Source organism: Chlamydotis macqueenii, chromosome 4, assembly GCF_036417535.1.
Source record: "Chlamydotis macqueenii isolate bChlMac1 chromosome 4, bChlMac1.mat, whole genome shotgun sequence".
Taxonomy (NCBI): Eukaryota; Metazoa; Chordata; class Aves; order Otidiformes; family Otididae; genus Chlamydotis; species Chlamydotis macqueenii.
The window spans coordinates 84,302,414-84,319,882 of record NC_141559.1 but is presented as its reverse complement, the minus strand read 5'-3'; the positions used below and the strand labels follow the sequence as shown (position 1 = coordinate 84,319,882).

The following is a 17,469-nucleotide window of genomic DNA, read 5'->3' as shown; positions in this document are numbered from 1 at the left end:
GGGCCCTGGGGGGCTGGAGCAGGCCCTGGGGAGGTTTGGAAGGGGGGGAGCTCTGGATGTCCCCCCGAAGTGCCGTGGGGGGGTCTGTGAGGGGTCTGTGGGAGCCTCCGGAGGGTCCCTGGGAGGCGGGGGGGGGGCTCGGGAGGGGGTGTTACCGCCCGCCCGCCAGGGGGCGCCGCAGGGCTCGCCCCGGCCCCGCCCCGCCCCGCGCGCCGCAGCCGCGGGGCATTGTGGGGGCGGCAAGATGGCGGCGCTCATGGCGGGACGGGTGGCTGCCGGGGTGAGGGGGCCGGGGGGGTCAGACCGGGGGTCGGTCCGGACGGGGGGGTCTGGGGTAGGGGCTCAGGGGTCACTCTGGTCTGGGGGCGGCTGCTGTGGCTTGGGGGGGTCGGCCTGGGGCGGGGGGGGGCTGAGCCGGCGGGGGGCGTTGGTTTGGGCTGCGAGAAAGGAGGGGGGTGTCGGGCCAGGCCGGGGGGGGGTTCGGGGTGGGGGGCAGCTCCCCGCGCCCTCCCCGCGCCTCACCCCGCCGCTGCCTCCCCCCAGCGCCTGCTGCGCGCCCAGAGCCTCGGCGCACGGAGGGGCCTGCGAGCCCCGGCCGCCCTCCGGCAGACCCCGCGGGCACAGGTGAGCGCGGCCCCCGGCAGCCCGAGCGGCCCCCGCGGGGCGGCCGTGGGGACGGAGCGAGCGGCGGGCCGCGGCGGTGGAAACGCTCTCGCCGGTTCTTGGCCGGGGCTGCTCGGGGGCTGCGGGGCCGGGTGCGCGACGGGGCAGGGCGCGGGCTGCGGGCGCGCAGAAAGCCGTCACCGAGGGGCAGGAGCGTTCCTGCGGGTGCGACCGGGCTGCCTCTGCTCAGGAGAGGGTCGCTGCTTCCCCGCACCCCGCGGGCACGCCTGCGGAGCACCCTGCCCCCCTGCGCTCGCTGCCGCCGGCTCCCGGCAGGCTCCGCTCGGCGGGAGCTGCGTTTCTCGCCCTCGGAGCAGCGCGCTCCCCGGCCTCGCTCCTCCCTTCCCGGCCGTTCCTCTCCAGCGCCCTGGCTCCCGCTCGGCCTCGCTGGCAGGGGCGTGGTGCGAGCGTTTTTGTGTCTGCTAACAGAAACCGGTTCAGGAAACGACGCGATTAGGGACCGAAGGCGGCCGGAGCGGGCGGTAGCTCAGCGCATGCAGCGCGGTTTAGATCCCCTGGTCAGGAAAGAAGAGAGATGAGTTGGTTTCTGCGGGAGGAGGAGACAGCGCCAGCGCCAGGCGGAGAACTGACATCGTGCCTCCACGCTCGGGCGGGGGGGTGCAGCACTGGTTCGCGCTGCGAGGGGAGATGGCTCGCGCTGTTTCTCGGGGCGCCGAGGGGAAGGGCTCCGCGCCGAGCCTGCGTTCTCCTGACCTTGAGCCCGGGCCCGCGCTGCGGTTCCCTCTGCAGAGGCTTTGCCCTCGCTGGGGTTTAGCCACTGGATGGTAGGTGAGGTTTTCTGCCCTGGAGCTTGCTGCAGGGTTTTGTTCTCTGAGCTACTAAAGATCAAAACTAAGGAAAACCTCCTTCTTTCTTTTCACGCTCGCTCTTTCCTTTTGCCTTTCCGCGGTCACCGTTTGCCTGCGCTCCACGTTGCACGTCCCTGCGGCACGCGCGTTTCCTGCGTCCTGCGGCGTCGCTGCTTGTTTGCTGGCTTCGTCGTCCGGTTCAGTCGCTAGGCGAAGCTCTTCTCTCCTGCTGCGGCTGCTCCCGAGGCCGGTTCTGTGAATCCTGTGTCTGGAGCTCGGCTCCGTGCAGGGAGTGGCTGGCTGGAGAGCTGGGGATTAGCGAAAGGGCCGTGCGAGAACGGGAGGCAGCGAGGGGGAGCCGGCAGCGCCGGTTTGGAGGGCAGCGCCTGTGGAACGGCCCCAGGGTTACCCTTGGACTGATTTTGTGTTCGGAGCCACAGCAAAAGCCTGCGAGAGAACGTGGGCGCAGCAGGAAGGTGGGGCTCGCACGGGAAGGCTCGGAAGGTCCTGGGACGTGGAGCAGAAGGGAGGGAACGCGTAGTAACGCAGGATTGCGCGCTTGCGTGCCCGTGGGAAGGGTTTCTGCCGAGCAGAGCGGGAGAGCGCTGTGGCACTCTGCGCAAAGGCGGTGTGTGGGTTGCCCGTGTGCTGCGGGGTTCCGGGTGTCCGTGCTGCGCGGCCTGTTCACGGAGCGGGAGCAGGAGCTCTCCGGGTGAAAGCTGGCGCCGCGGGACGTGCTTGTGTCTGAAGGCTGTGCGGGGCGCGCGGCTGTCCCTCGCGGCGCACGCAGGCTTCCTCGGGGTGCCTGCCCGCAGGCTGGGCGCGCTGGGTGGGGCTCGCGCGCGCGGCGCGGGCTCTGACCGCTCTTTGCTCCCCGCGCAGTCGGAGAACGCCAGGCCCGAGGGCGCGTTCCAGGTCACCATGCTGCCCGGAGACGGCGTGGGCCCCGAGCTCATGCACGCCGTCAAGGAGGTGTTCAAGGTACCGGCTCCTGCCCCGGGCGGGACGGGGCGGGCGGAGGAGGGGCCGCGCCCGCTGCGGAGCTGCCTGAAGGAGCTGCTGATCAGAGACCCCCGAGGCGAGCGGCCGGGCTCCTCCGGCGCAGAAGGGAGCCGGTTGTGGAAACCCTGGCGCCTCACCCTTTCCGTAAACGCGAGTGCTCGAGCAGCGGTGTCGCGAGCTGTCTCCTTCCTCAGCGTGAGGATATTCCAGCCCGGCACGCTGTCCTGGGGCCGCGCCCGCTCCGTCCTCGCGCCGCTGCGGCTGGGCTGGCGGTGGGGAGGGCGGAGGCCGTTGGCACTGCTCCCGTTGGGAACGCGGCCGCCGTGCTGCCGCTGGCCAGAACCCTTCCTGTCCCTCCGAGCTCCTCCCTCGTCTGCGACCAGCCCCGCTCTCGCGCAGCGACCCCAGAACTCGGGGAGGCGGTTGGTTAGGTGTGCCCCCCGTCAGCCGCCGCCCGGTCTGACGCCCCTCTGCGCTCTCCCCGCGTCTCTCACGCAGGCGGCCAGCGTGCCCGTGGTCTTCGACGAGCATCACCTGAGCGAGGTGCAGAACATGGCGTCGGAGGAGAAGCTGGATCAGGTGGTGGATTCCATGAAGGAGAGTAAAGTGGCCCTTATAGGTAGGGCCCTGCGCTCGCCGCTGCCCGGCGCGGAGGCTCTGCCTGCGGGAGCTCGCTCTCTGCGCTGGGCCGAGGGTCTCCCGGCGCGCCGCCGCCCCCGCCGCCTGGGTTCGGCCGCTGTCCGTGGCGGCTGGCGGCGGCTCCGTGCGCTGCGTTCTCACCGCTCCTCCGCGTCGTCCCGCAGGCAAGATCCACACCCCCATGGAGTACAAGGGAGAGCTGGCTTCCTACGACATGCGGCTGAGGTGAGCTGGGCGCCGGCGCGCGCGGCGCTGGGAAATCCGTCCTGGGCTTGGCCGTGGCGCTCCGCCGCCGAGCCGGGGGCCGAGGGAAGCCGGTCCCGGGCGGATGGGGTCTTGTTACCCGAGGGACCGTCTGTGGCCGCGGTCCCGCTGCCGGCTCGCCTGGGGTCCCGGGGAGGAGGGAGCGGTGCGCTGCCTGCAGAGGCGTGACGAGGCGCGGCTGGCTCCCGCGCTGCGAGGGAACGCTGACCCTGCTGCCGCCTCTCTCGCAGGCGCAAGCTGGACCTGTTTGCGAACGTTGTGCACGTGAAGAGCTTGCCGGGCTATAAGACCCGCCACAACAACTTGGACCTGGTGATCATTCGGGAGCAGACGGAGGGCGAGTACAGCTCTCTGGAACACGAGGTACGGGGCCCCGCTCCCGCGCGGGGTCACTGCTGGCGGACAGGGACGCCCGCCCCGGCATGCGCGGCGTTCCTGCTGCCGGGGGCGCGTTCCCGCGTTCCGTACCGGAGCTGTTCAGCGCGGCCGAGGAGCCGGCTGGAGCGGCGGCGGTGTGACAGTGGGGAACTGGGGCAGTGCTTGGGGGTACGAGCAGGCGCAGACCCAAGGGGGTGGGGGGCGCTGCGGGAGGGATGAGGCCCCGCGTCCGAAAACACTCCTCGTCTCTGGCTGGAAGCGCCGGGACGGTCGGCGCGGAGCGGTGAGGCGGCGGCTGGGCTGCGCGGGGCCGCTCACCCTGGCTTTCCTCTGCAGAGCGCGAAGGGCGTCATCGAGTGCCTGAAGATCATCACCCGCGCCAAGTCGCAGCGCATTGCCAAGTTCGCCTTCGACTACGCCACCAAGAAAGGGCGCTCCAAGGTCACGGCCGTGCACAAGGCCAACATCATGTGAGTGCCGGGGGCAGCGTTGGGGCGCTGCGCTGGCGGGCACGCGGCGCTGTCGGCTCCCGGACCTTGGCGCTCCCAGCTTTTGATCCCAGTCGGAGCGGTGCCGGTCTGGTTCTGGAGAGGCTGGGCTCCCCTGGGAACCGTGTTTGTTCCTCTCTGCACGCTCTCGTCTCCAGCACGAGGCCCGGCAGCTGCGTCCCGGGGGCTGCCAGCTGGGAAGGGGAGAAGCTCTGGCGCTGAAAGCCGATCCCTTGTTGCCCCCCCGGGCCCCGATTTCGTCCCGCGGGCGGTGGGGGTGCCGCGGTGCGGGGTGCTCTGGGGGTGCCCGCCTTCCCTGCCCCGTTGCGCGGGACGCCCGTTGCTGTGGGATTGCCTGCCGCTGTGGTGATTCTCCTGCCGCGCCGCAGGCCCTCGAGTGCGTTTCTTTGCCTCGCAGGAAGCTGGGCGACGGGCTCTTCCTGCAGTGCTGCGAGGAAGTGGCGGAGCTGTACCCCAAGATCAAGTTCGACACCATGATCATCGACAACTGCTGCATGCAGGTGAGGCCCCGCTCCCTGCCCCAGCGCCGCTCCACGCCGCCTGCCGCCGCTGGGCCTGCTCGGCCGAGCCGGAAATGGGGGCAACCTGAAACGCTGCCGGCAGCCTGGCCCCGGGCGGCCCCCGGCCCGGGTTTGCTCCTCACACCGGGCAGGGGCCGCAGGGGGCAGAGAGGTTCCAACCCGCGTTGGAAAAGAGCTTTGAGATCATGCAGTTCAGCTGGCAAGGCAGCACGGCCGAGGCCACCGCTGCCCCGTGGCCCTGAGCTCCACGGCTGCGTGGCTTCTGAACCCCTCGGGGGGCGGCTCAGCCCCCTCCCCTGCCCGGCGGCTCCAGCGCTCGGCAGCCCCTGCGGTGAGGACGTTTTTCCCGGTACCCAGCTGAAGCTCCCTGCTGCAACTGGCCCTCACCTGGGCTCGCAGACCCGGCCGCGTGCCGTAGCTCTGCGCCTCCTGAGCCGTTCCGCGGGGCTCCGTGCTCCGGGCTGGCACGCGAGGGGATGTTTGCGGACGTGAGGGGTGCTGCTGCCCCCCGATCCGCGCGCCCTGGGGGCTGTGGAGCTGGCTGCCGCGCGCTGCGTGTGCGGGCCCTCAGGCCCTGTTCCCTGCGCGCAGCTGGTGCAGAACCCCTACCAGTTCGACGTCCTGGTCATGCCCAACCTCTACGGGAACATCATCGACAACCTGGCGGCGGGCTTGGTGGGCGGCGCCGGCGTGGTTCCCGGGGAGAGCTACAGCGCCGAGTACGCCGTGTTCGAGATGGTGAGGAGCCCCGGCGCCGCTGCGCCCCGGGAGACCGGGGAGGGGGCTGTGCGGGTGGAGCGCGGCCCCTCACCGCGGCTTCTCCTCCCGCAGGGCGCCCGCCACCCCTTCGCCCAGGCCGTGGGCAGGAACATCGCCAACCCCACCGCCATGCTGCTCTCGGCCGCCAACATGCTGCGGCACCTCAAGTAGGTGCTCCCCCCGGGGCTGCGGGCGGGGCGGGGGGAGCTGGGGGGCTGACCCGCCGCTCCTTTCCTCTCACAGCTTGGAATTTCACTCCAATTTGATCGCGGATGCGGTGAAGAAGGTGATCAAAGTCGGAAAGGTGAGCGCTGGGCCTTGCCGCGCGGCTGCGGCGCGTGCGTGCCGGCGGGAGCCGGCTGCTCCGCGCGCTCCCGAAGCGCGGTCGCTGCCCGCGGAACCTGCGTGCTGCCGTCGGCCCCCTGCGCCGCCCCCGGGGTTGCTCCCCCTGCCCCGCGCTTGCAGGCCAGGGAAGGTGCGGGGGCCGTGGGGCGGCCTCCTCGTGTGCCGCCGCGCTGGGGGCTCTGGCCGGGTGCGTAGGGGACGCCGCGCTCCTCGCCTCGCCTCTCCTCCTCGCGGTCGATCCACGGGCTCACGGTCACGTTTCTCCCTGTGTCTCCCCTCCCTGTGTTGGATTTGTAGGTGCGGACGCGGGACTTGGGCGGTTACTGCACCACTTCTGACTTCGTGAAGTCTGTGATTGACAACCTGCACCCCCACTATGGTGCCTAGGACCCCCGGGGCCGGGCCCTCCCCCTGCAGCAGCTCCCCGTAGCTGCCGGCCCAGCAGCGCCGCGGCCCCCTCCCCGCCCGGCACAGCCCCCCATGCCTGGCCGAGCTTCCCTGTGCCGCAGGGAGAGGAGGAGGAGGGCGGCTCTCCTCCTGCCCAGCCCAGTCACCCCCAGTCGCCGCGGACGCTGGCGGGACCGAGGGCAGGGCGCCCTTCGGAGCGAGGGTCCCGGGGGTCCCTCGGTGCCGGGGGCAGTGCGGAGCGTGGGGGCCGCTCAGGGGTGCGTGGGCAGCGCCCCAGGCGCAGCGGCAGCTCCTGGGGCCGGGGGGACCACGGCTGCTGCAGGGGCCTTGTGCCCCCCCCCCCCCCCCCCCGCCCCCCAGCAGCTTCAGTGACAGCCGGGCCGGGGCTGCGGGTGAGGGGGCTGCGCGGCTGCGTCCCCTCCTCGCTGCGGCTCTGCAGCGCTGGGGGCTGCGCCCTTTGCCCACCAGCGCGAGCCCGGGGGCCAGGGACCAGCAGCGGTGTGGGGCCGGGCTGCCAAGGCGCTGGGGGGGGACCGCGGACGGGGGGGCGCGGCGCGGTGTGCGTGGGAGCGCGGCTGGGACGCGTGTTCGCCGCCGTGTACCCCTGTGCGCAAATAAAGGGTCCAACGCTCCCCCCGCAACGGGTGCTGCGCTCTGCCCCGCGGCCGGGGGCGCCCAGAGCGCGCTGCCCGCCCCCACGGCCCCCGGCCCCGCTAACGCTGCCCTCTCCTTGCAGGTGCGCACGGCCGACATGGGGGGCTACGCCACCTCCCTGGAGTTCACCCAAGCCGTGATAGCCGCCCTGGACGTCTAGGGCCCCCGCCTCCGCCGCGCCCCCGCCCCCTAATTTATTGCACCCCCCCCCAATAAACGTGGCCTCTGCAGCACCGGGGGTGCCGCGCGCTGCCGTCGCCCTTCTCGCCGTCCCCCTGCCCCCTCCCCGCAGCAGCCCCCTGCCCGCGCACCCTCAGCAGCAGCAGCACCCGATGAGGACAGACACCCCCAGCCCTTTATTGGGGGTCAGCCCCACAGCGCCTGGGGGGCCCCACACCGGACACCACGCGCAGCTGCAGCGGGGCCAGCGCTGCCCCGGGGGCTGCGCGCGCCTGGGGGGCCGGCGGGGCCCAAACGCGTAACGCGGCCGCGGCGCTGCGTCACGCTGCAGGGGCTGCAGCTGCCGTGGAACGCCGGCAGCCGGGCGAGGCCGCGCCGCGCTGCCCTCCCGCCTCTGAGTCCGCGCTGCCGGAGCACGCCGGCTCCAGCGGCACCCCGCGCCCTCAGTCCTCCTCCGAGTCCCTGCCCTTCTCCTTCTTCTTCTTCTTCTTCTTCTTTTTCTCCTCCTCCTCCTCCTCCTCCTGCTCCGCCGCTGCCGTTCGTTTCCTTTTCTTCCTGGGCAAGGCCTCCTCCTCCAGCCCGTTCTCCTCGGGCTCCGAGGCAGCCTCCGGCTCCGGCTCCGACTCGGCCTCCAGCTCCTGCTTCTTCTTTTTCTTCTTCTTCTTGGGCTCGGCGTCGTTCTCCTGCGGGGAGGCGCAGGGGCAGCAGGAGCCGGGCCCGGGGGGGTGAGCGGTGCCAGGGCCCACCCCCCAAACGCCGCTCGGCTGCGGGACGGCCGGGCAAGGAACAACGGGGACGCGTCGCTCCGGCAGCCCAGCCCCAGCCCCCTCCTTCACCTCCGTCTCCAGCACCGCGTTCTCCACCTCCTCCGCAGCCGCAGCCAGGGCCTCCAGCCGCCGCTTCTCCCGCTTTTTCTTCTTTTTCTCCTTCTTCTCCTGCTTCCTCTTCACCTCAGCCACCACCTCGCTCGCCTGGCGGCGGAGAGCGCGCGCTCATGGGCACGGGGCAGGGTCCCAGCCGCAGCCGCGCCCCCCCCCGCGGCGCTGGGCGGATCAGCCTCATTAAATCAGTCTTTGGCCCCCACGGCGAGTCGGGACGCAGCGTGACATCACGCCCGCCAGCGCAGCGCCGCCCGCGCGCCCCGCGGCCTCACCTCTGCCACGGCCTCACCTCTGCCACGGCCTCCTTCATCACCTCCAGGTTCTTGCGGGGCGGCTCCCCCGTCTCGTAGAAGGCCAGGCGCTCCTCCACCTGCTCGCGCAGCTTGTCCCCAAAGACGCTGGTGGGGACCTCTGTGGGGACAGGGAGGGGCTCAGCATCCCCCGCGCCCCGCGCGCCCCGCGCCCGCCTCCCCCGCTCTGCTCAGACCGCAGGAGTCACCATTCACGCAGTGAGATGCTGTTGACGAAAAATATTTCCCATCATGGCAGAGACCCCCGCTGCGCCCCGCCCCGCCGCGCCGCGCCCGCGGGCACCTGAGAAGCAGTCGATGCGGGAGGCGATGGTGCACTTGTTGGCCAGGTAGCGCGAGATGCGCCCCTTGTTCTTGGCGGCCGCGCGCCCGATGAAGGTGGAGTGGAAGATGAGCCCGTACTTGGGGGTGTTCCCTCGCGTCTTCAGGGCCCTGCAAGCGGCGCGGGTGTCGGGGCGGCACGGCAGCGCCCGGGGCCGAGGGCACCCCCAGCCACCCCCCACCACCCCGGCTCTCGGCCGCAGGCGGCGTGGCACGGCGCGGCACCGCCTCCCCCAGCCCCGCTAACCTCGGGGGTGCCCGGGGCTCGGCCCCCGCGAGGCGAGACACCAACGCCACGGTGGCCGCTCAGAGACCGGGGCCGGCTGCTCACACGCGGCCGAGGCGGCAGGGGCCCGGCGCGTCGCAGCCGGCGGCCCGGGCGCCCGCCATCACGGCGACCACCCCGCAGCGGTACCTGAAGAGGGCTTTCTCGGCCCCCAGGATCTGCACCGTCGAGGCCGGGTACTTGGCCAGGTTCGTCAGGCTGCCGGCGTGCGAGATGAGGCGGGCGCCCACCTGGGAGGGAAGGGGACGGGGGTCACGGCCGCCCCCGCCCTACGCGGCGCGCAGCCCCCCGGCCGGGATCAGCGGCGAGGTGTCAGCAGAGCGGCTCAGTGGATTGACAGATCGCTCAGACATCATCTCCGCGGCCCGGGGCAGCGCGGGGCGCGGGCGCCGGCACTCACCACCTCCCCGATGAGCGCCGAGAGGCTGGGAGCCACCTGGCTCATCTTGGAGCGCAGGTATTCCTGCAGGCCCTTGCGGTACTCGGACAGCGAGATGACGCGGCTGGAGAAGCTCTCGATGTTGATGAGGTCGAGCGGGGAGATGTCCATCCCTGCGAGACGGCCATCGGGGGCTGAGCGGCCGCCGCCGGGGCAGACGGGGCCCCCCCGCCCGCGGCCCGGCCCCCCGCTCACCCATGGAGGAGCGGGAGGCTTCCAGGATGGCCCGGGCCTTGGCGCCGTCCATGACGATCTCCTCCAGCGCCTCCAGGCTGTCCTCGCTCAGCTCCTTGCGGTTCCCGATGAGCTTGGCCAGCCGGCAGTAGGCGTAGTTCTCGGAGACGATCTTGATCAGCTCGGGGAAGTGGTACCCGTACCACTCCCTGCGGGGAGAGCGTCAGCCCGCAGCCCCCGCCGCGCGCGCCCCTCCCGCGTGGCCCCGCCTGTCCCTCGCGCCGCGCTGCGGCCGCGGCACCGTCGCCCCGGCCCGGGCGCGCCGGAGGCGCTGCTCTCCCTCCCCGTTCTGTACAGGCTGCCGGGGGGGCGGCCGCCTGCGGTAAGCGTGGGGAGGGGCCCCGGCCGCCCCCCCGCCCCGGGGCCGCGCTCACCGCACGCGCATGGAGAAGGTGTTGATGTCCTTGTCCAGCTGGTCCAGCAGGCTGATGGACTGGATGATCATGTTGTCCACGCGGTTGACGTTGAACTTGACCTTGGCCCGCGAGTAGCTGTGGCCCAGGCCCAGCTGCGCCTTGGAGGCCGACTGCGCGGTGAGGCCCTTCACCAGCGCGTGGAAGTGCAGGCGGATCCCTGCGCGGGGACCGGGCCGTCACCACCCGCGGCCGGCGACCCCCCCCGCAGCCCCCCCGGCGGGAGCAGGCGCCCCGCGCTCACCCCGCAGGATCTCGGCCACCACGCCGCCCGTCTGGCACTGGTAGCCCAGCTCCTCCAGGATGGCCGCCCCGATCTTGGCGTCGGCCACTCCCAGCAGCGCCTTCTTCTTCTTGGCCGGCATGGCGGTCTCCAGCAGCAGCCGCAGGTCCTCGTGCAGGATCCCTGCGGGACGCGGGGGGCGGGGGGCTCAGCGGGGCGGCGCGGAGCCCCGCGCGCGGGGAGGGGGGGTCGCGGCCGCGCTCACCCTCGGACACGGCGTTGATGTTCTCCAGGGCGCTCTGCGCAGACCTGAAGGGCGCGAAGGCCGCCAGCTTCACCACGTTGAGGAACTTCCCGACGGTCAGCACGCTCTCCTCCACCTGCGGGGGGCGCGGGGGCGCGGGGGCGCGGGGGTCAGGCCGGGGAACGAACCGCCCCCCGCCCCCCGGCCCGCCCCCGCCCGCCCCCGGCCGTACCTGCGGCAGCAGCAGGCCGATCTCCTCCACCTCCCGCACGGCGAACAGCGCGTACCCGGCCGCGTGCTCGAACAGCACGTGCAGCAGCACCTGCGGCGGCACCGGGCACCGGCGGCACCGGTCACGGCACCGGTCACGGCACGGCACCGCCCCGCGCCCCCGCCCCGCGCCCCCGCCCCCCCCGGCGCAGAAGGCCCCGGCCCGGGCTCCGCGGCGCCCCGAGCCCGCGCACGCGCACCCCCGGCCCCCGCGGGCCCCGGCCCGGCCCGATGCGGGCGGATGCGGCCCCGCCGCCCCTCACCATCCTGCCGCCGCCGCCGCCGCCCGCCGGAACTGGCAGCGCCCCGCCGGAAACCCGCCCACCGCCAATCAGCGGCCGCGCCTCTGCGCCCGCCGCCAATCAGCGCAGGCTGTCCGCGACGGAACCACCCCCCAGCCAATCAGGTAGAGAACGGAGCGATCCCGCCTCCCTTTGCCGCACCTACCAATCAGATCCAAGAAGTGTCGCGGCCTCCCGCCCCTTCCTGCCCTTCAGCCAATGGGCGCCGCCCGCGCGCCTCCCGCCCCGTCCCGCGCTCCGCTCACCGCCCCACGCGGTTCGCGCTGCCGCCCCCCCTCAGCCCCCCCCCCCCCCGCCACGTGCCGGGACCCGGCCCCCCCCGGCCCCCCCCCGCTGTCCCTCCGCACCCCCCGGTGCCCCCCGGTGCCCCCCCCGCTGTCCCCCCGCACCCCCGTGGTGCCCCCCCCGCTGTCCCTCCGCACCCCCGGTGCCCCCCCCCCGCTGTCCCCCCGCACCCCCCGGTACCCCCCCGGCCCCCCCCCGCTGTCCCCCCGCTGTGCACCCCCGGCCCCCCCCCGCTGTCTCCCCGCACCCCCGGTGCCCCCCCCGCTGTCCCCCCGCACCCCCCCGGTGCCCCCCCGCCCCCCCCCGCTGTCCCCCGCCCCCCCCGGTGCCCCCGTTTCAGGAAGGCGCGGGGCCGCGCGCACGGTTCAGAGCAGCTTTATTCGCGCGCGCGCGTGGCGGGGGGGCCGCAGCCCGGCCGCCCCCACGTGGGGGGGGGGCTCCGGTCCCCCCAGGCCGCGGGGAGGGGGCGGGGGGGGGTGCGGGGCGGCCGCGGTGTCCGACAGCAGCGGGGCGGGGGGGGGGTGCGGGGGGCGGTGCGGGGGTCCGTGCCCGCGCTCAGGGCCCGAGGCGGCCGCGCAGCTCGCGCAGCAGCGGCGGGGTGAGCAGCAGGCGGTGCGCGCGGCCCTGCCCCGCCGCGCACGGGAAGCTCACGCGCCCGTAGAACGCCAGGCCCTGCTCGCGCTCCTGCTGCGCCTGCGGGGCACGGGCACGTGGCGGGGGGCCGCGGGGGGACACGCACAGCCCCCCCCCCCCGCGCCGCGCCGGGTCTCACCTTGAGGAAGGAGGAGGAGGGGAAGACGCCGAAGGCGCTGGGGACGCTGGCGCCCAGCTGCTGCTGCACCATCTCCCGCATGGTGTCATCCTGCGGGGCGGCGCCGCGGGGTCACCGCACCGCACCGCACCGCCCCCCGCGCCGCACGGTCACCGCGCCGCACCGCACCCCGCGCCGCACGGTCACCGCACCGCACCCCGCCCCCCGCGCCGCACGGTCACCGCACCGCACCGCCCCCCGCGCCGCACGGTCACCGCGCCGCACCGCCCCCCGCGCCGCACGGTCACCGCGCCGCACCCCGCCCCCCGCGCCGCACGGTCACCGCACCGCACCGCCCCCCGCGCCGCACGGTCACCGCACCGCACCCCGCCCCCCGCGCCGCACGGTCACCGCACCGCACCGCACCGCCCCCCGCGCCGCACGGTCACCGCGCCGCACCCCGCCCCCCGCGCCGCACGGTCACCGCGCCGCACCGCACCGCCCCCCGCGCCGCACGGTCACCGCGCCGCACCCCGCCCCCCGCGCCGCACGGTCACCGCACCGCACCGCACCGCCCCCCCGCGCCGCACGGTCACCGCGCCGCACCGCACCCCGCGCCGCACGGTCACCGCACCGCACCCCGCCCCCCGCGCCGCACGGTCACCGCACCACACCGCCCCCCACGCCGCACGGTCACCGCGCCGCACCGCACCCCACGCCGCACGGTCACCGCACCGCACCCCGCCCCCCGCGCCGCACGGTCACCGCACCGCACCCCGCCCCCCGCACCGCATGGTCACCGCACCGCCCCCCGCGCCGCACGGTCACCGCGCCGCAGCCCCGCACCGCCCCCCGCGCCGCACGGTCACCACCCCACACGGTCACCGCACTGCACCCCGCCCCCTGCACCGCACGGTCACCGCGCCCCACACCGCACGGTCACCACCCCACATGGTCACCACCCCGCACCCTGCAGCCAGCCCCCGGGCTCGGCTTCCTGCCCCGCACCCCGCAGAGCCCCTCACCGGCCGCCCCACGGAGAGAAGCCGCAGCGCCCAAACCCGGCCGTGTTTTAGAGTCAGGGAATCCCGGAACGGTTTGGGTGGGGAGGGACCCATAAAGCCCCCCCAGCCCAACCCCCCTGCCAGGAGCAGGGACATCTCCAACCAGATCAGGTTGCTCAGAGCCCCGGCCAACCTGGCCTGGAATGTTTCCAGGGACGGGGCATCCACCACCTCCCTGGGCAACCTGGGCCAGGGTTCCACCACCCTCACAGTGAAGAATTTCCTACATCTAAACCTCCCTCCTCCATTCCCCCTTGTCCGATCACCACGTGCCCTTGTAAAAATCCCTCTCCAGTTTTCCCTGCAGCCCCCTTTGGGCACTGGGAGCCGCTCTCAGCTCTCCCCGGAGCCTCCTCTGCTCCAGGCTGAACAGCCCCAGCTCTCTCAGCCTGGCCTCACAGCAGAGGGGCTCCAGCCCTCTCAGCATCTCCGTGGCCTCCTCTGGACCCTCTCCAGCTGGAGCGAGGGGCAGCACCTCGCCCCGCACCGCCCCAGCCCGAGGCGGAGATGCCGGCAGCACCAGCTGCGGTGCCCGCACCGAGACGCACCCCTCCATTTCCCACCCCTGGCTTGGGGGAACCGGAGCGCTGGGCCCGGGGAGCCGCCGGGACACGCACCCTCCCACACCAGCTCGGCGCCCCAGCGGCACCCGGAAAGCTGCCGGCTGCCCGCGCGGGGGGCGCGGCAGGAGCCCGCCTTACCCTCAGGGTGTCGATGGTGTTCTTGAGGGAGCACAGGCGAGCCGTCTGCTCCAGCAGCCGCGCCGACGAGCTCCTTGCTGCAGAACACGGGGCGTGAGAGCCGCAGGCGCCCGCGGGGCCGTCCCGGCACGGACACGGCTGCGCGGGTGTCGCGGCAGCACCGGCGCTCTGCCCCGACGCCTCCAACGCGCAGCACCAGCCCTGACGGACCCGCGCTGGGCGCAGACCAGCGCCACGGCACGCGCGACGCAACAGCCACCGCCGCGCCGGCCCACCCCGACAGCGACACAGGAGAGGGAGGACTGCGGGAGACAGGAGAAGGAAAGCAGCGCCCCACGTCCCAGGGAAGACGCGGAGGTGGCTCACGGGCCGCGGGCGCTTGCACAGCACCTACCCGACTTGGCCTGCTTCATGTCCACGACCTTGGCGTTGGCGCTCATCTGGTAGAGCGTTTCCAGGAGCTGGCTGCTCTTGCGATAGAGCGTCTGCGCGGCCAGCCCTTCGCCCGGCTTGTTCTTGGGCACGGAGACCTTGGGCACCTGCAGAGGCGCCAGGCTGGCCAGCTCCATCTTCATCTGGGCTCCCTGGCACCGCGGGGAGACGGGCGTCAGGGGCAGGGCGCGCGTTTGGGGGAACCGAGCAGGGGAAATACGTGAGGGCAGCAAAAAGGAGGGCCCAGGCAGAAAAAAAGGGCACAAAACTGTAGCTGGGGGGGAGCACGGACACCCCCGGGCAGCAGGGGTGTCCCCGCGCACCAGCACCAGGAGGGAATCCCTGGACGACCGGCTGAGCACGCGCGAGGCACGGCGGGGACGCAGGTCCCAGCCCAGTCCCCACAGACCCGTGACAGCAGCGGCCACGGCCGTGGCTCGTCGGCTTTCAGAGCCGTCGTCATCAGCTTCACAGCCGCGCAGTCACCGCGTAACCGCACGTCTGCGGACTGCTACGAGCGGAATGCGACTCATTGCTGCTTTGCCGGTTTCCTCATTGCGCACTCACTAATCCAAAAACACCTCAACGACGGCCCCGGGTCTGAGGGGACAGCGATGGGCAGATGCCACCAGCGCCCCCGGCTCTGCCGGCCGCTGACCCTGCGCTCGGACCGCGCCGGGGGCTCGGCCGCTTCCCCCGCAGCCGAAGCCCCTTTCCCAAAGCAGCCAAAGCCCCGTCGCCAGCGGAGAGCCCCTCTGCGTAAAGCGGAGTCCCGCACGCCTCTCACCGTTTCGCTCGACCTCCCGCGGCAGCCTGAGGCGCCTGCCCGCTCCTCACCTTGAGCCAGTTGTTCTCGTTCTTGAGCTGCTTGATGGAAAGCTGCAGGGCATCGATTTGCTGGAGGAGGAGAGGCGAGTCCTTCACCTGGACGGGGCCCGAGCCACCTCCTGTCGCCTGGCCGGCACCCACACCTGCGACGGGCAGAGCGGCAGCAGCGTGAGCGACCGTCGCACGTGAGCGCGGGGCAGGGCTGCTGGACGCGCGGGCAGGCCCAGCGAAGGGACGCGTGTCCGCAGCGCGGGGAAAGCGGCGCCGGAGCCACCGATCGTGAACACGCGGCACCTCGTGGCCTGCTCCCGCGGAGGCCGAGCGCCAGCCGGCCGGGGCAGCGCCTCCTCAGCGGCCCGGCACCAGCCGCTCCCGGCGCCCGCTTCCCAAGATGCGGGCTGTGCCGGGCTCTGGGCACGCCGGGGACCCGTCTCTGCGCCGCGGGAGTCCCACCGCTCTGCGCCCGGAGCGGTTTCATGCTCATCGCTCCCTTTCCGGCCTCCCGGTGCCGTTTGGGGGTGCACCGGCCGCGAGCCGCCCTGCGCCGCAGGCTGCTCGGCATCTGAGCCGAGCGCTGCCCCCGAGCGGGACGGGCGTCTCCCCCTGCTCCCAAACCAAGCCTTGCCCCAGGGCCGTGCCGGCTGCCCCGGGACGCTGGGCCCCCCCGGCATGCAGTGGGGCTGGCGCGGGCGGGGAGCGGTGGCATGCTGGGTGCGGTACCGTACCTCGCTGCTGTTCCTCTGCGGTACGGAGAGAGGAGCCAGAGGAAAGACAAGAAGAAGCAGAATTAAAGCCGGGGGTCGAGCGTGGGGGAGCCACGCCCGAGGAGCCCTGCTCACCCGCGCCCGGTGCCGACCCCAGCGCCCGACGGCGGGAGCGGCGAGCGCCCCAGCAGCCCCGCTGGCGCAGCAGGACTCCGCGCGCCGCCGCCGCAGGGTCCAGCCAGGAGCCGGCGAGTCCTGACCGTGTGCGCGGCTGCGAGCAACCCACGCAGGACACGCGTGTGCCCACGGCATGGCTCCTCCGGAGCCGGCCCGCAACAGCTGCCCCTCACTGCGCGTGCGACGGCACGGCCATCCCTGCTGACCCGCTCTGTCCCGAGAGCTCGTGGCCACAGCGGCTCGGGGAGAGGCTGCAGCTCCGCGAGGGCCCGGAGCCGGGCTGCGTCCAGGTGTCACCAACCCGGATTGGGAACCCGGCCCCACCGGATCCCCGCTGTGCTGGGGCCGCTCCGTAGCCGGCCTGGCCGCCGGCCCACAGGCCCCAGGGCTCTCCATTCGGGAGGCCCCGCAGCGTCCCACGCCAGAGCTCCGGACGCGGACACCAGCGCATTCCCGTCACCCCACACCCCTGCTCCGCCACTGCTCCAGGAACTTCTCGTGGGACGTGTCCTCCACGCAGTGACAGGAAGGCGTTAGCACCCCGCTAGCCAGCACGAGGACCCGCACCCTCACCTCACCCACCCTGCTGCTGGGCTCCAGGGGAGCCCGGGAGGCAGGAGAAGTCGGATCTCGTTCTCCGGGGCAGCCGGATCCGAGCAGCAGAGCCCGAGCAGCCCTGGAGAGGCACGGCAGCGGAGGCGGGCGCTCCTGCAGCAGCAGGGATGTGCCAGCGGGCAGGCACACCCGCTGTGTCCCCGCCGAGCGTCCCGCCGGGAGCCCACCGCCGCGGGCCCCCAGCCCCCGCCCGCTGCAGGGACGGCCCAGGCCGGCTGCTCAGGGGTGCCACCGCTGCCCTGCCTGCCCGAGCAGGGACACCGCGAGGAGCTGCAGGCTCCCCGCACTCCCCACTCGTCGTTACAGCCGGGACACCTCCCGCGGGGGCTCCGGCTCGCTGGGGGGCTCCAGCTCGCTGCGGGACGGCAGAGCAACGGCCTGTCCCAGCACCTTTCCCCAGCGCGGCTCGCTCCTGCCGGCTGTCCGAGCTCCGGCGCCGCCTCCCAGGACATCGCAGACTTCGCAGGGCGCTCCCCTGCACAGCTCCCGCACTCCCAGGCTCCCGTTCCAGCCCCCAAACAGCCTACCCCAGCTGCAGAAGCGCTCGGGGGCTCGGGGGACGCCGGTTACGCACCTCCGGCGATGCCGGACACGATGGAGGCGACTCCAGAGGCAGGGGCGCCGCGCAGGCCCTCGATGGTTCGCTTCGACTGGTTGTTCAAGCGCTGCTTCAGCTCCACCTTCTCCGACTCCAGCTGGTCGATGTCTGCCTGGAGAGCATCCATGGTCTCCTCAAACTCCCTGGGAAGAGCAGACGGAGTCACGGCTGCAGCCGGAGGCGCTCCTCCGAAGGAAGGAGGCAAGCAGCCCGCGGCTCGAGAGCTGCCGGCTTTGTCCTGCTGCGTTTGAGCAGCGCC

The 17,469-nt window shown here is 73.5% G+C and overlaps 3 protein-coding genes and 1 non-coding gene across 15 annotated transcripts in view; 1 reads left to right on the top strand and 3 right to left on the bottom strand.

The window, feature by feature from the left end:
• The first annotated feature begins 223 nt into the window (after nt 1-223).
• IDH3B (isocitrate dehydrogenase (NAD(+)) 3 non-catalytic subunit beta) lies at nt 224-7,184 on the top strand. Of its 3 annotated transcripts, XM_086746996.1 has the most exons (13): nt 224-280; nt 544-624; nt 2,355-2,453; nt 2,973-3,093; nt 3,278-3,338; nt 3,608-3,740; nt 4,092-4,225; nt 4,662-4,764; nt 5,377-5,523; nt 5,617-5,711; nt 5,788-5,848; nt 6,187-6,236; nt 7,034-7,184. In XM_086746996.1, the coding sequence occupies exons 1-13, from the start codon at nt 245-247 to the stop codon at nt 7,089-7,091; spliced, it is 1,179 nt and encodes a 392-aa protein (XP_086603122.1). In that variant the 5' UTR covers nt 224-244; the 3' UTR covers nt 7,092-7,184. The 3 variants fall into 3 exon arrangements, with proteins under 3 accessions (XP_086603122.1, XP_086603121.1, XP_086603119.1); XM_086746995.1 differs by lacking the exon at nt 6,187-6,236; XM_086746993.1 differs by lacking the exon at nt 7,034-7,184 and having other exon boundaries at nt 6,187-6,433.
• A 104-nt stretch (nt 7,185-7,288) lies between these two features.
• Nucleotides 7,289-11,047, bottom strand: NOP56 (NOP56 ribonucleoprotein). Its single transcript, XM_086746992.1, has 12 exons — nt 11,017-11,047; nt 10,716-10,805; nt 10,505-10,619; nt 10,261-10,422; nt 9,978-10,176; nt 9,565-9,752; nt 9,331-9,482; nt 9,060-9,160; nt 8,607-8,755; nt 8,302-8,423; nt 7,968-8,102; nt 7,289-7,814 (listed from the first exon to the last, which is right to left on the bottom strand). Exons 1-12 carry the CDS (start codon nt 11,017-11,019, stop codon nt 7,575-7,577), a joined length of 1,656 nt encoding a protein of 551 aa, XP_086603118.1. The 5' UTR covers nt 11,020-11,047; the 3' UTR covers nt 7,289-7,574.
• On the bottom strand, nt 8,490-8,561 carry LOC147601074 (small nucleolar RNA SNORD56). The gene has a single exon (XR_015258586.1). It is a non-coding gene; the product is annotated as a small nucleolar RNA SNORD56 (small nucleolar RNA).
• A 709-nt stretch (nt 11,048-11,756) lies between the features above and the next one.
• DCTN1 (dynactin subunit 1) overlaps nt 11,757-17,469 on the bottom strand; it is a 73,241-nt gene continuing 67,528 nt past the window's right edge. For 3 of the 10 annotated variants that reach the window (XM_086746978.1, XM_086746972.1, XM_086746974.1), the window contains 7 exons: nt 17,187-17,353; nt 15,842-15,856; nt 15,126-15,259; nt 14,251-14,440; nt 13,857-13,933; nt 12,113-12,202; nt 11,757-12,033 (listed from right to left, as the gene is read on the bottom strand). In XM_086746978.1, the coding sequence (XP_086603104.1) occupies nt 11,896-12,033; nt 12,113-12,202; nt 13,857-13,933; nt 14,251-14,440; nt 15,126-15,259; nt 15,842-15,856; nt 17,187-17,353 (811 nt within the window). In that variant the 3' untranslated portion in view covers nt 11,757-11,895. The remainder of the gene's footprint in view (nt 12,034-12,112; nt 12,203-13,856; nt 13,934-14,250; nt 14,441-15,125; nt 15,260-15,841; nt 15,857-17,186; nt 17,354-17,469) is intronic. The other 7 variants (XM_086746975.1, XM_086746980.1, XM_086746979.1 and 4 more) reach the window with 4 other exon arrangements.

Excerpts from the sequence above, each read along its gene's own strand:
- IDH3B (XM_086746996.1), top strand. The coding sequence starts at position 245 with ATGGCGGCGCTCATGGCGGGACGGGTGGCTGCCGGG. Across the intron at positions 281-543 it reads CGGGACGGGTGGCTGCCGGG|CGCCTGCTGCGCGCCCAGAG; the intron begins GTGAGGGGGCCG and ends GCCTCCCCCCAG. Across the intron at positions 6,237-7,033 it reads ACCACTTCTGACTTCGTGAA|GTGCGCACGGCCGACATGGG; the intron begins GTCTGTGATTGA and ends CTCTCCTTGCAG.
- NOP56 (XM_086746992.1), bottom strand. Across the intron at positions 10,177-10,260 it reads GGTGGCCGAGATCCTGCGGG|GGATCCGCCTGCACTTCCAC; the intron begins GTGAGCGCGGGG and ends GTCCCCGCGCAG. Across the intron at positions 7,815-7,967 it reads ACGCGGTGCTGGAGACGGAG|GAGAACGACGCCGAGCCCAA; the intron begins GTGAAGGAGGGG and ends GCCTCCCCGCAG.